Below are 14719 nucleotides of genomic sequence, written 5' to 3' on the forward strand. Positions count from 1 at the left end.
ATGGAGAGACCAGCCAGGAGAAGCAGCAGCACACAGCCCCCCCCCAGGAGCAGGCGTCAGCGACACGGCATCAGCGACACGGCCTCAGAGCACGGCCTCAGAGCACGGTCTCAGAGCACGGCCCCAGACGCGAAACATGACTGAACTGAGGACGACGGAAAAGGAAAGAAAATCCACCACAAACGTCATCACAGATACAGGTTTGGACCGCAGGTTCTGACCGCAGGATGGTTTATACAATGTGGGCCGATGAGGAGAGCTGGAGTAAGGAGCACTTACTGAGCCGCACACAGCCAGACCGCTGCCGGGCCGGAGAGACACCCGTCACGAGTGCTACACCAGAACGACACGCAAGGCGATCGGTCCGTTCAGGCCGTCAGTGCTTTTAACATAATATAAAAAAACAGAAGAGAAAGATGAAGCGGTGAGGTCAGCGGTGAGGTCAGCGCTGAGCACGCTCCCAGCCCCGATCAACTGTGTAGAGGATTGTGGGACGGAAGCAGAGTCAGGTTCGAGTCTGGCTCAGGGTCTGCTCCAGCCCTACGGCTCCTCGCTGTCTGCGGGCTCTGGGGATGTTGGGGCGGGGCTGGTGCTGGGTTTGGGTCCGGCGCCGGTGTTGCCGATGGGGGCCAGGGGTGGGCTCTCCTCAGCGGCTCTCTCTGCCTGCTCCCCCTGCCCCTCCAGATTCTCCAGCATCTCCTGGATCAGCGGCGGCATCGAACCCGGGATCTCCATCTTCAGTGAGATGACTCTCTCTGCACCTGCAACGCCCCGCCAACAGCCGTCAGTCACACCCTGACTCCACCCACAGAGCTATACCTGTCACTCACACCCCGACTCCACCCACAGAGCTATACCTGCCACTCACACCCCGACTCCACCCACAAAGCTATACCTGTCACTCACACCCCGACTCCACCCACAGAGCTATACCTGCCACTCACACCCTGACCCCTCCCACAGAGCTGCATCTGTCAATCACACCCCGACTAAGCTGTTTAAGCTATTCTTGAGGACTTTTCTATAAGGATACAAACATCCAGGTTGTCCAGCCAGTTGTTTATTTGAATGAATCAGTGAAGTGGTGCATCCAATTTCCATGTGTTTTATTTTAAATTCTGAAGAACAGAAATCTTTGTGTCCATGTCACAGCTGAAAGAGTGACGTGTGTTGGAGCAGATCTGCGGGTGCCATGTTAAGCCCTCGCACAGACGGCGATCGGCGCCGCCGGGCTCTGACCTTTCGCGCTGATGCTGCGCAGGTCGGTGATCTTCATCAGGGTTTTGGGGAACATGTGGGGCATGCTAGGACGGCGTTTTCGCACGTAGATCTTCAGCGCCTCCAGCAGGGGCTCCTGCAGCTGCTCCACCCGCCACGGCTCCTCCAGATCCTGCCGATCTGAAACGCACCAAGAACCGCCCCCCCACGATGTCATAATCCACCCAATGGGGGTGCGCAACCCGCCATCAGGACTACCCAGTGGGAGTAACATCATACACTATCATTGCTGACTGTCTAATTGAGCATGCACCTGGAGCAACTGGACACCCAAGCAACAACTCTTCCCTGTGATGGCTGGTGAATAAATGCTTGGAGCTTCCAACCAGACACTTGCCCTGGGTTAAAGGTCAGAAGAGAAAATGTCCCCCTGTGGTGTCTGAATCAGAGAATTAGAGCAGATTGTGGTCCTCTAGGACTGGGAGCACCTGTACTCTACCTCACTAGTAAGTCGCTTTGGATAAAAGCGTCTGCCAAACGAATAGATGTAAATGTACTAAACCATGAGGATTACTGAGTGCCTTCTCCAAAAAAAAATCCATGTGCAAAATAGCTGCTGTACCTAATATGGCCAGAAGATGGCAGAAGGGCCATATTTGAAACGCCACCTAAAACTGCTCTTCACACCCACTGAGGGAGGGTGTGGAGTTACAGAGAGAGCCACCCGGGGCCAGACTGTGTAACGCAGTGTGTAATATCTGGCCGCAAACGTGCCTGGCAGCGGGACTAAATTTCTCTCCCATTCCAGAAAAACCGCGAGTCCTACACCTCCCCACATTTAAATTCACACAGAGTTTTTAGTATCTGACACTTCTGCCAAAACTCAAGAACTCATACAAGGTTTGTCCTGGGGTGGAACATTCCGATAAAATCCAATTTCCTGTGAAACAGAGTAACACTGCCTAAACTGCTCATATCACTGCAAGATGACACACTCTTACACCTCACAGAATGGTATACTCTAAAGTGCTATTCTATAGGACGGTACACTAAAGCTCTCTCCTATAGGACCATACACTCTAAAGCTCTGTATTACAGGACTAGATACAGAGGTCATGCAGTCATATCCTACAGGTATACATACTCTGGGGTACAGTAATATCCTATAGGAGTACACTAAGGTAGCTGTGTCCTGTAGGAGTCCATACACTGGGGTACAGTAATATCCTGTAGTAAACTGAATTACAGTAATTTCCTGTGGGACAGGCACCCACCTCCGGATATGAGGCAGATGGCGCTGAGAAGGCCGGTCTCGGTGTCGTCCATCTCGATGGGCAGGAGCTGGTTGGCGAAGGTGAACACCAGGTCTGTGAGGGGTCCGAACCCAGCGTTGTGCATCTGCGTCCGGTTGAGCGTCAGGCCGTCAGAGAAGGTCATGGTGTCCTGGTCCGGGGTGTAGCGTGTGCAGATGCGCAGAATCTGAGCAGAGCGATTGGGCGGGGGGGGGGGGGGGGGGGGGTGTAAAAGATGCAGACCATCAATAACAGCAGGACTGTGCTCACTGTGGCGGCCTGATGGGGACGCATGTGTCAGGGAGAACAATCCGATATCTGCTATATCGACTGCTGGAGCTCGAGGTGTCGAGGTGCCGCTTTCTGTTTGGTTGTATTGCTGTGTGGAGTCAAGCCCAACACCCTCTTCCAGGGAGATTTTCTGTACTTACAGTTTTACATCTTACAGAATGAAACATTACAAGCATCACGTGCTTATCTCACACCAGCCAAACAGAGGTCAGCTGACCCCCCCCACAGGGCAGGTGACATACCAAGCGAAAACGTGTGAGTCAGTATGAGAGCGTGCGCGCGTGTGTGTGTTTGTGTGTGTGCGTGTGTGCGTCAGTATGTGTGGTTATATGTGGGTGTGTGTTTTGAAGAAATCAACCCTGAAGGTCCCAGGCTGTCAACCCACTTGTTTAATTTGGCCACTGGAGGCGGGTTTTAAGCAAGCACCGCCCCTTTTCACTCGGATCATTCTCTCTAAGGTACGGGCAGTGAGGCAGTGAATATACATAAGACCGCAATGAACTGCCTGGATCAGTACTCGGATGCTAGGGTATATTAACAACAAAACCAAGAAAAATCCTTTCATACTTCCTCATCAATATTCAGGAAGGAGAGCCTAAGAAGCCTGCATGAAATAGCAGGTAACCGATGCTCCTCAGTGAGAGTGAGACTGAGAGCAGGTCCCTCCGCAGTCTGGGATTGGCCACAGGGTTCTGTTACTAACTGCACATCCAGCCTTGTGCGCCAGAGAACGGGAAATCAGAAGAGGGGAGGGACACGCCCCTGCTACCCACCAGAATGTCCAGGCACGCGGCCTTGAGGAGCGTGATTTGGTCAGCGATGGTGAGTGCGGTGAAGCCGGGCACTCGCTTGGCGAACTCCACGATTTTGATGATGCACTTGGTGGCCAGCTCGCTGAACTTGTCCCAGAGTCCGAGGTCAAGGCGAACACGGTGGTCAGCGCTGGAGTTCTGCAGGGAGGGGGGAAAAAGGAGGGGGGGTTAGGTACACCTACATTTGACTGCCTCTTCTTTTGTGTGTGTGTGTGTGTATCTGTATGTGTGTTTGCGTGTGTTTGGAATGTGTGTGTGTGTGTGTGTGTGTGTTTGCGTGTGTTTGGAGTGTGTGTGTGTGTGTGTGTGTGTGTGTGTGTTTGCGTGTGTTTGGAATGTGTGTGTGTTTGCGTGTGTTTGGAATGTGTGTGTGTGTGTATGTGTGTGTTTGTGTGTGTGTGTGTGTTGCTGAATCTGCCGTGCATTGCCAGTGACCGTCCCTTGCTTTGATATTGTGCAGTCCCACTCATATTCCTGAGACAGATGATGATGTTCGTCTCAGAATTTCCTACCAATGAGACAAACGTCAGCGCCTGGGAGGGCGGAGTCCGGGCATCGTTGTCTCCCGGGCGGGGGATCTCACTGGCTGATTTTCCGAGCAATTTCAGCCAATTAGAGCAGCCCCCGAACTCCCCTAACTCAATAGAGCGAGGGAGGAGGAAGCAGCGGGGGGGGGGGCTAACCGGGTTAAAAAGCGTTTATCCCAGTGAGTCAAAGCGGGTGTGACACTGGAAAATTACCCGCTGAGGTTAAATAAACAGGGTCTACAGAGTCCCTGCAGGAACCTCAGCCAGACAAAACCCGCACATCTGCGGGAAATAACTGCTGCTTCGCGCTACGCCATCGGTGCTATAATTCATCAAAACTACAATTCTGTTTATACACTTTGGCCGCTGGGGTTTGGATATTTTATGTTGTTTTTGGTCTTTATGGAAAGCATCTTAACCTCATCATCATCAGTGAGGCTGAACTCCCTCTACTTTGCCAAGACCCTGTCACCCACAGGGTGACACGCGCCATCACCCAGTGCTGATCTTCCTCGGCACAGAAGCTGGGATTGAATATTTCAGCGCGTAACTGGAGCTCTGACCCAACGGCCACGCCGCTCCCCTCCGCCCCACAAAGAGCTTCAGAGGAGACAGACCTCTCACAGTCAGCAAGCAAACCGCATTTCATCCAGATTGCTGCTTCATCTGAAAGGCCCTCGATTGCCACTTTGGGGGAAGGAAAAAAGCGCATCGGGTGACGTCACCCCTGCCGTTGTCATGATCCATTAGCGCTTTAAGGGCCTCTGCACAGCGAAGGAGAGAGCAGGGAAAAGCCTGCCTCAGGCACGGCCCGCCATCACAGAACAGCGTCCCACGAGGCAGCAGGCCGTGTGTGTTTGTGTACAGAGTGCATCAGCCTCACGCTACGGCAGCCCTTTACCACAGACAGTGAGCTGCCTTTGTCAGGCCGGAGACCCGCACGCCCCGGTGGGCATTCAGGTGATTTATACAGAAAGGAGGAGGTCACTTATTTTAATGCAGAGGAACTACGGTGCAGGGAGGAGGTCAACGGGTGAAACGTCCCTGCAGTGATGCACTTAACCCCAGACCTGCGCTGGTAACGCAATCTCCGCTGTGCTGTAATTCTGAGAAACTCAGCGGCGAAAACACACTGCAGGTCTGCCAATACCCTCCATTAAAGATGAGCCATCGCCTCTATGAGTGCGCTGCAGCATCAGTGGCATCTGTCCGTCAGCATGCATTACCCCTTTATAACTAGGGTACCGCATCTTTTCCAGGGAGGAGGGTCGAAGATGACCAAACCTTACTGCTCACTCAGACCCATAGTTACATGTTTGTTTTAAGGGTTTTCTGCAGCCAATCACAACACTGAAAAGCACGATAGACTCAAAGGCTTACATTAGGTACCAATGATGCACTCGCTGGTACCCAGAATCCTCTGTTTCTAAACGCCTCAGCATCACACCCCAGCTACGCCCCTCTGCGTCCATCAGTGTCAGACTGACCTCTGCTGTCAACTCAACGCTGCTCTCCTTTCATCTGTCAATCAGCCTCACGCGGCCTGTCAATCAATCACCCACCCCGCTCCCTCTTCTCCCCCTCCCTGCAGCACCCACAGGGCTCTCTGCATGCTGAACGTGGCGTGCCTGCACTTGGTGCTGCTGCATATCACTCCTGTCACTCAACAACAGGAAAAGTACCGCACCGTGTGAGGAAGGGCAGGCGCTTTCAGCTAGTTAATTTCATTCACATTTTTTAATGGTTGGGTTCTGAATATCTCCTTCGAGTGCTCATTTGGGTAAGGTCGAAGGACGATCATCAGAGCCCATCGTTAAAAAATGTGAGTGAAATTAACTGAAAATGGACAGTGTTAGATTTTAAACCTGTCAAGTGTGTGCTTCTTCACAGCACGGCTCCTTGATGAGTGAATCCGTTTATTTGTGGCTGTGGCGTTTTGGCTCTGATACGTGGAGTGGAGGCGGAGGAGGAGAAAGGCCCGGTTTCGGGGTGTACTGCACTGATCAGCAGGACAGTGTAAGCCCTCAGCTCTCTGCTCCACCCCTTCCCTCTGACCCCACAGAGCCTCTGCCTGCAGTGATGCATGGATACGTTCTCCTGATGCTGTTTTAATGTTCCAGCAACAGAAAAAAAAATCACTCACTCTTTTCATTTCCTGTACTACACCCAGTCATCAGACTGGCCTGGGCATTGAACAAATGAGAAAACGAATGAATGTTCCAAAACTGTGCTCATGTTGTAAATGTTCATATTTCTAAGGCTTAAATCAAAATACAAAAATAAAGGATCAGCATTATGTATCATCGTGTTACAATACACTCAGGTCTGTCGTAACTCAACTATCAACCCACACAAATGAAAAATATGAAGTATGTGTGTATGGGTGTACTCTGTATGGGGTGTGGGTGTATTCGGGTGTGTTTAGGAGACTCACCGCGGTGTCTGTTAGGGGTGTAGTTATGGGTGTTCTCAGATGAGGGTGCGAGACTCACCATGGTGGACTTCAGGGTTAGGGTTAGGTGTGTTTGGGTTAGGGGTAGGGTATTTGTATGTGTGTAGGAGACTCACCACGGTGTCTGTCAGGGGTGTGGTTATGGGTGTTCTCGGGCACGGGTGCGAGACTCACGGTGGTGTACTTTCCCAGCTGGCACAGCGAGGGGAAGGTCTCCTGGTGCGCCCTGCGGATCCGCTCCACGATGCTCTCCAGCTCGCCCGACAGCTCGTAATGCTCAGCCAGCTCCGCCCTCGGGCTCTCTTTCCTCTTCTTATTGCGGTCGTTTCTGACGGCTGCGGGGGGGGCACACACACACGTTACACGTTACACGCCTCTGCCGGCTGTGAAATGATCTGCTGCTTCTCTCTCTTTCAGCAGGCGCAGTGATGCGGTCATTTTTAAACTGCGTACAACTGTGCAACCTGAAACCCGGGACAGTCACCTGCATCCATTTTAGCGCTGTGTTTCAGTAGGACACCTCATCACTCACGTGTCACTGTACCTGTGTCCTTGCTCTTGTCATTCCTGTGACAGGCACTTAAAGCGTGTTCCCAAGATGGCCTCTGGACAAGAGCGACGGACATTTAATTTTTTTTCCCATTTCTTTAATTGGCTGACGATCCAAAGCTACAATACCCTACGGCTCAGACAAATTTCATTTGGAGCTTTGACTGACTTTGGCTTAGTATATTTAAAAAAAAAAACCTTAAAAGCATCACAGCCATGAAGTGAAGTCTAATTCCCTTTCGAAGAAAACTGACTGCCCCGCAGTGCCACCCATTTTCCCCCGAGCTAGAAAATGCAGAGTCTATCCAGCTCCTGCTAATGGATAACTGACAGCATATACGAAGACTCTCTTAAGAAACAGAGGGAAACCGCAACTCACCGACACATAATACATGTCAGCTAAGTGTCACAGGAGACAATCGACTGTCAAAGGCCCCTGAGAGCCGGAATTTCCAAACCCCTCCAGTAATCTGCTGTGACAGGATCTTTCAAGAGCCGCTGAAATCTTAATCCTGCTGTGAGACTCTACCGCTCCCACTCCCAGGTGCCATGGCAACCCCCCCCCCAGCTCGAGATGGATCCGCATGCGTTAAGGTTTCGGTAAGAGCCGGAGGATTAGGCCTTAATCAGGTGGTGGAGTTATGTCCGTTTCACACCCACTGCATTGTCATTGAGCCCCAGATTCATACCAAGCTCCCTGGCTGAACCGCTCTTAATGACAGTGTATCAGCGGAGTCTTTTCACCGGGATAACGCCCTGTACCACCCAAAAGGGCATGCAGAGTTTACACCGGGAGAAAAAGGTCACAAAAAGGTGTGACACGCAAGAAGGAGCCACCGTCCGACCAAACGCATTCCCTGGGTTTTAACTTTAAGATATCTATTGACTTCAGCCCGTTTTAAAGAGGACAGGATGGTAAAATCACACTCGTTTTTCATGGAGCAGCACCTTGGTCATCCATACGGGGATGATGACGGTATGTAGAGTGTGAGAGAATTTAAAGGCATGCAAGGTAAGGATATAGGAACTGAAAGACTGAGTGTGTGTGCGAGCACACGTAAGTCGGGTGGGAGGGTGGGGGGGCCTCTGGAGGGGGCTGTTTGCAGGAATGGGGATGGCACAGGGCAATTTAATTTAGGAAGAGGGTGACGTGATGGCCACATATCCCCGGGCGATCAATTACCCTGCACTCAAACCAAATTACCCAGCCCAGCTATCCATCCCCCCCGAGAGCCCGGGGTGGCCGATGGGGTTTTAATACCTACAGATGGGGAGCCCAGGGAGGCCAATGGAGAGCATAAATCCAGCAGGGATCCAATCACTCCCACAACCTGCTCTCTTCCGCTCAGACACACGACACTCTCCCAGCGCACGACTCCACGCCACTGCCCCGAGACTGAAGCCAACAACCTCCTGATCCCTCTGAGAAACAGCTCACACCCACTACACACCTCTACACACACAGCATGGATGAGTGGATGAGTAGTATTAAAGTGTAGCCACCGGCAAATGAATGGATGAGTAGTATTGAAAGCGTGGCCATGGGTGAATGACTGAATGAATGAGAAGTATCTAAGTGTGGCCATGAGCAAATGAATGGAGAAATTAGCAGTATTCACACATAATTATGGATGAATGAATGGATTAGGGCATATATGCACAGCCCGGGATGAATGACTGAAGAAACAGTGTTTATGCAGAGCGTATGGATGCTTAGCAGGCCAGTGCTTTAAATGAAAAGAAAATAAACGATTTCCTTTCCAGATGTCTGCTCTGAGGAGTGAAATGTCTGGCGGAGTTCACGGCGGAGTTTCTAACCCTCTGAGGCATACCCATGATGCATTGCATTTCATAAAACCAGAGGAAACTTCCACTTGCACCAGCTGGATATTAGTGCAAGGCCTCGAAGCTACGATTTCATTTACCAGCTGTTGCCGGAGACAAACACAGGCTTGGTTATAGCTTAGCCCTGCACAGGTAATACCTGTTCATACGCAACAGCACTAAACAAATATGATATTACTGCTGGGATTCCAAAGGAGTAAAATAATTCAACTGGCTACACAGCCAGCTAGCCAGCAGACGCAGCTGTATTGACCCCTGGAGGCCCTCTTTTCAAACCAAGCACACAGCCCAGATTTGTCACCTCTGGTTTTCCTGACACTGCCAGTAGGTGGCGCTGTGTGGCCCCCTCTGTCACACCTGGTTGTGCGACAGACCAGGGGCCAGTTATGACCCTTCTACAGGATAGCACACAAACACAGAAACACACACACACAAAACGTCACGCAGACACACACACAAGCTCCCTCTTTGCGCCCCAAACAAAGCCCTTTCTGTTAAGAGCTTGTACCATGTGACCCCACGGGTCCCTCTGGGGTCTTGGACTGCGTTTAAGGTAGTGTGAGTTAGTTTAAGGCTCTCTTGCACACAGTCTCATGTGACACTCAGGGTATTACAACACTATAAATGTCAAGTGCTGTTTATAAAACCACAAAGCTCTACGATGCATGCACAGGCAGACACACACACACACACACACACACACACACACACACACACACACACACACACACACACACACACACACACACACACACACACACACACACACACTCTGTACACGTTCAGTCAATGCAATAGACAAAGATGCCACCAGGATAGTGACTCGTTCGCCATGGACCCAAACACACCTCAGCACACTGCACCGTCCGCACACCAAAGCCTCATGGGACAAGAGTCACTGCTGGAAATCAGCAGTGACTCTCTGGCTGAGGCAGGTCTTTCTGGGGCCTGTTTGGAGAGGGGCGGGCCTTTCGGGGGCCTGTTTGGAGAGGGACGGGTCTTTCGGGGGCCTGTTTGGAGAGGGGCAGGTCTTTCTAGGGCCTGTTTGGAGAGGGACGGGTCTTTCGGGGGCCTGTGTGGAGAGGGGCGGGTTTCTCCAGGGCCTGTTTAGAGAGGGGCGGGTTTCTCCAGGGCCTGTGTGGAGAGGGGCGGGTTTTTCCGGGGCCTGTGTGGAGAGGGGCGGGTTTTTCCGGGGCCTGTGTGGGATGAGGGCTATGTCACCATGTGTCCAGGGCTGCTGGGATACGTATGTGTCAGACACTCACACTCTTTGGACATGCCCACGGCGAAGCACCTCTGTAGACGGCAGTACTGGCACCTGTTCCGTGTCACCTTGTTGATGATGCAGGTCTTCTCCCTGTGGCAGGTGTACACCATGTTCTTCTGAATACTCCTGCGAAAAAAGCCCTGAGGGGGGAAGGAGGGAGGGAGAAAGAGAGAGCGAGAGAGAGAAAAAGAGAGAGAGAGGGGGAGAGAGAGAGAGAGAGAGAGAGAGAGAGAGAGGAGAGAGAGAGAGAGAGAGAGAGAGAGCAGGAGAAAGAGGGAGAGGGAAAGGGAAGGAAAGGAGAGAGAAGGAGGGAGTGAGGAAAAGGAGGAGAGGGAGACAGACAGAGAGAGGGAAAGAGGGAGGGTGAGAAGGGGAGAGAGAAGAGATGGGTGAAGGGAGAGAGAAGACGAATCAATCTTTCAGCCACTCATATAAAACTCAACATCTTGTTGTACTGAGTGCCAGATGTCTTCACTTATTCTGGAGATGCTGGCTACAGCCTGATTACTGTACTTCTCTTTTTTCTGGCCTGTCAGGGGGCGAGGGGAGTTACTGACAGAGACGAGAAGCAGAGCGTGTGTTTTCCCTGCGGTGAGGGGTGCAGTGCGGTGTGTAAGGAGCAGAGTCTCACTCACGGCAGCAGCGTACGCCGCCTGCACTACAAGCAGAAACACAGAGCTCTCAGAGCTGTGCGTTAATATTTAACACCGACACACTGACAACAGCAGCGTCGAGCAGAGGCGTCTGCTTCAGAGCACTTACAGAGTCAGTGTACAGTGTGTTAATTCCCTGCATAAAGTCTGAGGTGAAAACTAACTTACCATTTAACCAACCAATTAATCACTCCATCAACAGACCAAACCAAAACCAGTGAGCGTCAAATGAAAAACGACCACTTGTATACCACACACACGCACACACACACGCGCACACACACGCACACACACACGCACACACACACGCACACACACACACACACACACACACACACACACACACACTCTGCAGCAGACAGCAGCCGTCTCCTGCTGTTCCCTCTTCGTGTGTGTGACAGATGAGCTGTGAGGTCAGGCCAGGGGCCTCTGTAAGGCGGGATTCATAAACACTTTCCCTCAGTCTTATTTTTCTCCTGGAATCGCACTAAGTGGCTTTTAACAGGGGCTGCTATCTTGTTATCTTAATTGGCAGAGGGACAGGGTGGAAACATCCTCTTTGGGGGGGGTGGGGGGGGGTTTCTCATTTACAGATTAAAAAAGCCAGAGGGCCCCCTATGAATTATTGAACCCCCTGTCTGTAGCCTTTGGAAGCAAGCAAGGAGGGGGGGACAAGAGGTGGGTGGGGTCAGGTTAGCTTTCCCTCTTATTTGTGTAGATATGTTATCACTGAAGGGGAAAGCGGAGAGGATATTGGAGCCCCCGGGGGATGGGGGGGACTCAGCTAGTACTAACCTGGAGCCACTCCAGGGGAGAAGGAGGGAGGGGGGGCGGGGGGGGGGGGAGGGAGAGAGGGAGAGAGAGAGAGACAAAAAGTGAAAGAGGGAGGGACAAGAGAGAGAAGGGAGGGGGAGAAAGAGAGCCGAAAAGGAGGGAGGGGAGAGAAAGGAAAAAAGAAAGAAAGTGAAAGAAGAAGGGAGGGAGAGAGAGAGGGAGAGGCTTGAGAGGACTGAGAGGTCATACTTTTGCAGGAGATACGCTTGTGTTTGAGAGCAGGGAGAGGTGAGATTCCCCCACACACATGCACGCGTGCACACTCACACACCACAGTGATCACCGTGACCTTTTTCCAGGCTTGATTCCAGAAGAGACCTTTGCCAGGACAAGGTTTAAAGGTCATCTCACGTGTCTAACAGGGGAGAGCCCAGTCTTCCAGCACTTGCAGGACTGCAGAGCTGGGCTACTTTATTTATTTAACCATTATTTAAACCAGGAAAAACCCGTTGAGATATAAAGTCTCTTTTGCAAGGGCGGTCTGGCCAAGAGGACAGCAGAGAACATTAAAACAGCTACATGACATTACAATTAAGACATTACAGCATTAAAATACACAACAACTGAATGATTCTGTGCATCCGGACCTCTCACAGAAAGAAATTAAAGCAAACACACACTCTCCCTTTGGGCAAAGTGGCTGTCTGTAAATGCTGATGTGGTGCATAGCTGTATCCAATGTTGTGCCCATCACCTTTACCATTAGGTCACAGTGTCATACGTATGATCTCTCAGGAATGGGTCTCGATCCTAAATGGTTTTAACTTCGGTCTCAGTCTTAGAGAAACAGTTTGAAACGCGCACACGAGCACTCAGCCTACCGACGCAGACAGAGGGAGAAGCAGCACCTGACCGCAGGGGATCGCGTCCATTTGGTTTCATTTGTCCGTGTTTTCGTCCCAGCCTTGAGAGGGCAGAAGGCTGCACAGTGCCAGAGCGGTGGCACGGCAGGCAGGGGGACGGCATGGAAGCCTGCTCTGTGAAGAGATAAGCGCCGTGGCTCTGTGCCGCTTCACTGTCTCTAATGACTGCGTCTCTTTCATGTGCCGGAACGCTGACAGATCGCATTAAAGGAAGCTGCACGTCGGCGGACCTCGGCCTCCCCCTCACTGCGCGTCCACGGATTCCTCTGACAGGAAGAACATGGCCAGAGACGGCTGATTAACGCCGGCCCTCCCCCCTCTCTCTCTTTCCTCACAGTGCCTGTCATTAAAGCACTCTTTACACACTCCCACAAGATCATACCCTGACACTCGGAGCAGAATAAAGTTAATATTACCAGATGGTATTTAAACCAATAACTGCACATGCGCTCTTCCTCCTGGTGGCAGCTGCCCTGCTGTTGTTTTTTTTTGTTGCTCTCTGGTGCCTCCAGTGGTGAGATGTAGTAATGAGTCTAAATCATTGGATGAGAGGAGTCCTGCTGTTCATTGGATGAGTGAGTGGAACTGGGAGGAGCTTCTGTAAACTCTAGTACAGTCACCTTGTAATGACCCCTCATTCATCAAAATGTTTGTTGAAAGGGGTGTACTTTGTTCTTGGGATAAGCTTGTACAAAAAGTCACATCTGAGTCATGAAACAATGCAGAAACACCCAATTTCATTTTACTCTCATTCCTATGATGACTAATCACAGCTGTTCTTAATTTAGATGCTCATTCACATAATCTGTAATTAGCAAGAGTGAACGTCTGAAAAATCCCAACTAAAGCTATATCGGAGTAGTAAACATTACAAGTTTGAATAAACATGAATGTTTTGAATTAGAATGGCAAATGACAGTGATTGATGGTCATCTGAGGTAGGAAAGCATATTCATGTTAAAATGTTATCTGTGGATGGAAATGCATCCCTGTGTTTGAGACCACCTCTCTGACCTTCCGTCCCCTGCTGCCCTGCTCTTTAGCAGTGTGTTAAAGTGCAGGTGCATGCAGGCACCTATTTACTGTGATCCTTACTGCCCAATCATGTAACGGCACCAGACTGGGTGAAACCAATGGTGATTGATGAGAGGGGGGTCATGGACTGCACCATAACAGATCTTGCACCTTGCACAGCTGAACATGTTCAGTGAGGATGAATCACCACAAAGCCAGCCTGCATACTAAGTGGGGGGATTAAAGGCAGAAGAAAAGAGCAAAAACATTTCCGCTTCACGCCCAGAAAAGAAAGCTGGGACGACAATGCAGTGAAAGGTCTCATCCGGGCTGTCTTAAGGGCACTGCACTGTACAAACCAACAGGAAACCGCTGGGTTTTATCCAAAACACACGCGCCCTTCTCTGCTTTGTCAACGTTTTGTGAACGTTTCCACAGGCCTCCGATAGCTTTGTCAGGTGCAGCACACGCCTGTTTCGCCATTGTCTCCGCACAGGGTTCGGCCCCGCTGCTGCTGCCCGGTTACGACCGTGACAAAGGGACGTCTGCGCCGAGACCAACGAGACGAATGCTGTCTGGACAGCACCGTGCGTGCGAGGGGGACAGCGGGTTCATTCAGAGAGCACCTTACATTCCAGATCAAAACAAGTAACAAACATGTGACTGCTTCCTTCTCATTGACTGCGCTAATAGCCAGCAAGCAGCTTTACATAAGCAGGGACTTAGTGAGAACTCGACTAGATGTTTAACCACCGCCTGTGATCTTTAAAAGTGGGAAGCAAAACAACAAACGATGCCTGATAATATTCATACGAACAGCTTGATGCTATGAGACGTTCATTGGTCAATTAACGAAATAAATCAACAACTATTAATTTGAATTGACTGACAGAATTTCTTAATTTGCCAACATTGACTTTATTTTTGTTACGAGATTTTGTCAAAGAGTACAACGAATTAAAAATCAAACCAGTCTCGAAACATCATATCCATAATTGCGTTTTGCCCGCGCATGTACCTTTTAGCTTTTAACCTCCTTACTTATTTAACATTTTATTTTATGCTTTCCTGGGCCCTGCTAAACCTACAAAGACAAGAGAAA

General features: G+C 50.7%; 1 protein-coding gene across 1 annotated transcript in view; it reads right to left on the reverse strand.

Annotated features, from left to right (window-relative positions):
* Positions 1–499: 499 nt before the first annotated feature.
* The window catches only part of LOC118796462 (retinoic acid receptor beta-like), a 28779-nt gene continuing 14559 nt past the window's right edge, over positions 500–14719 (reverse strand). Inside the window, exons 3-8 of the mRNA XM_036555338.1 lie at positions 10252–10393; positions 6767–6927; positions 3575–3751; positions 2493–2697; positions 1240–1398; positions 500–761 (exon numbers count right to left, since the gene is read on the reverse strand). Coding sequence (XP_036411231.1) covers positions 541–761; positions 1240–1398; positions 2493–2697; positions 3575–3751; positions 6767–6927; positions 10252–10393 — 1065 coding nt within the window. The 3' untranslated portion in view covers positions 500–540. The remainder of the gene's footprint in view (positions 762–1239; positions 1399–2492; positions 2698–3574; positions 3752–6766; positions 6928–10251; positions 10394–14719) is intronic.

This window comes from Megalops cyprinoides, chromosome 21 (assembly GCF_013368585.1).
Source record: "Megalops cyprinoides isolate fMegCyp1 chromosome 21, fMegCyp1.pri, whole genome shotgun sequence".
NCBI classification, from domain to species: domain Eukaryota; kingdom Metazoa; phylum Chordata; class Actinopteri; order Elopiformes; family Megalopidae; genus Megalops; species Megalops cyprinoides.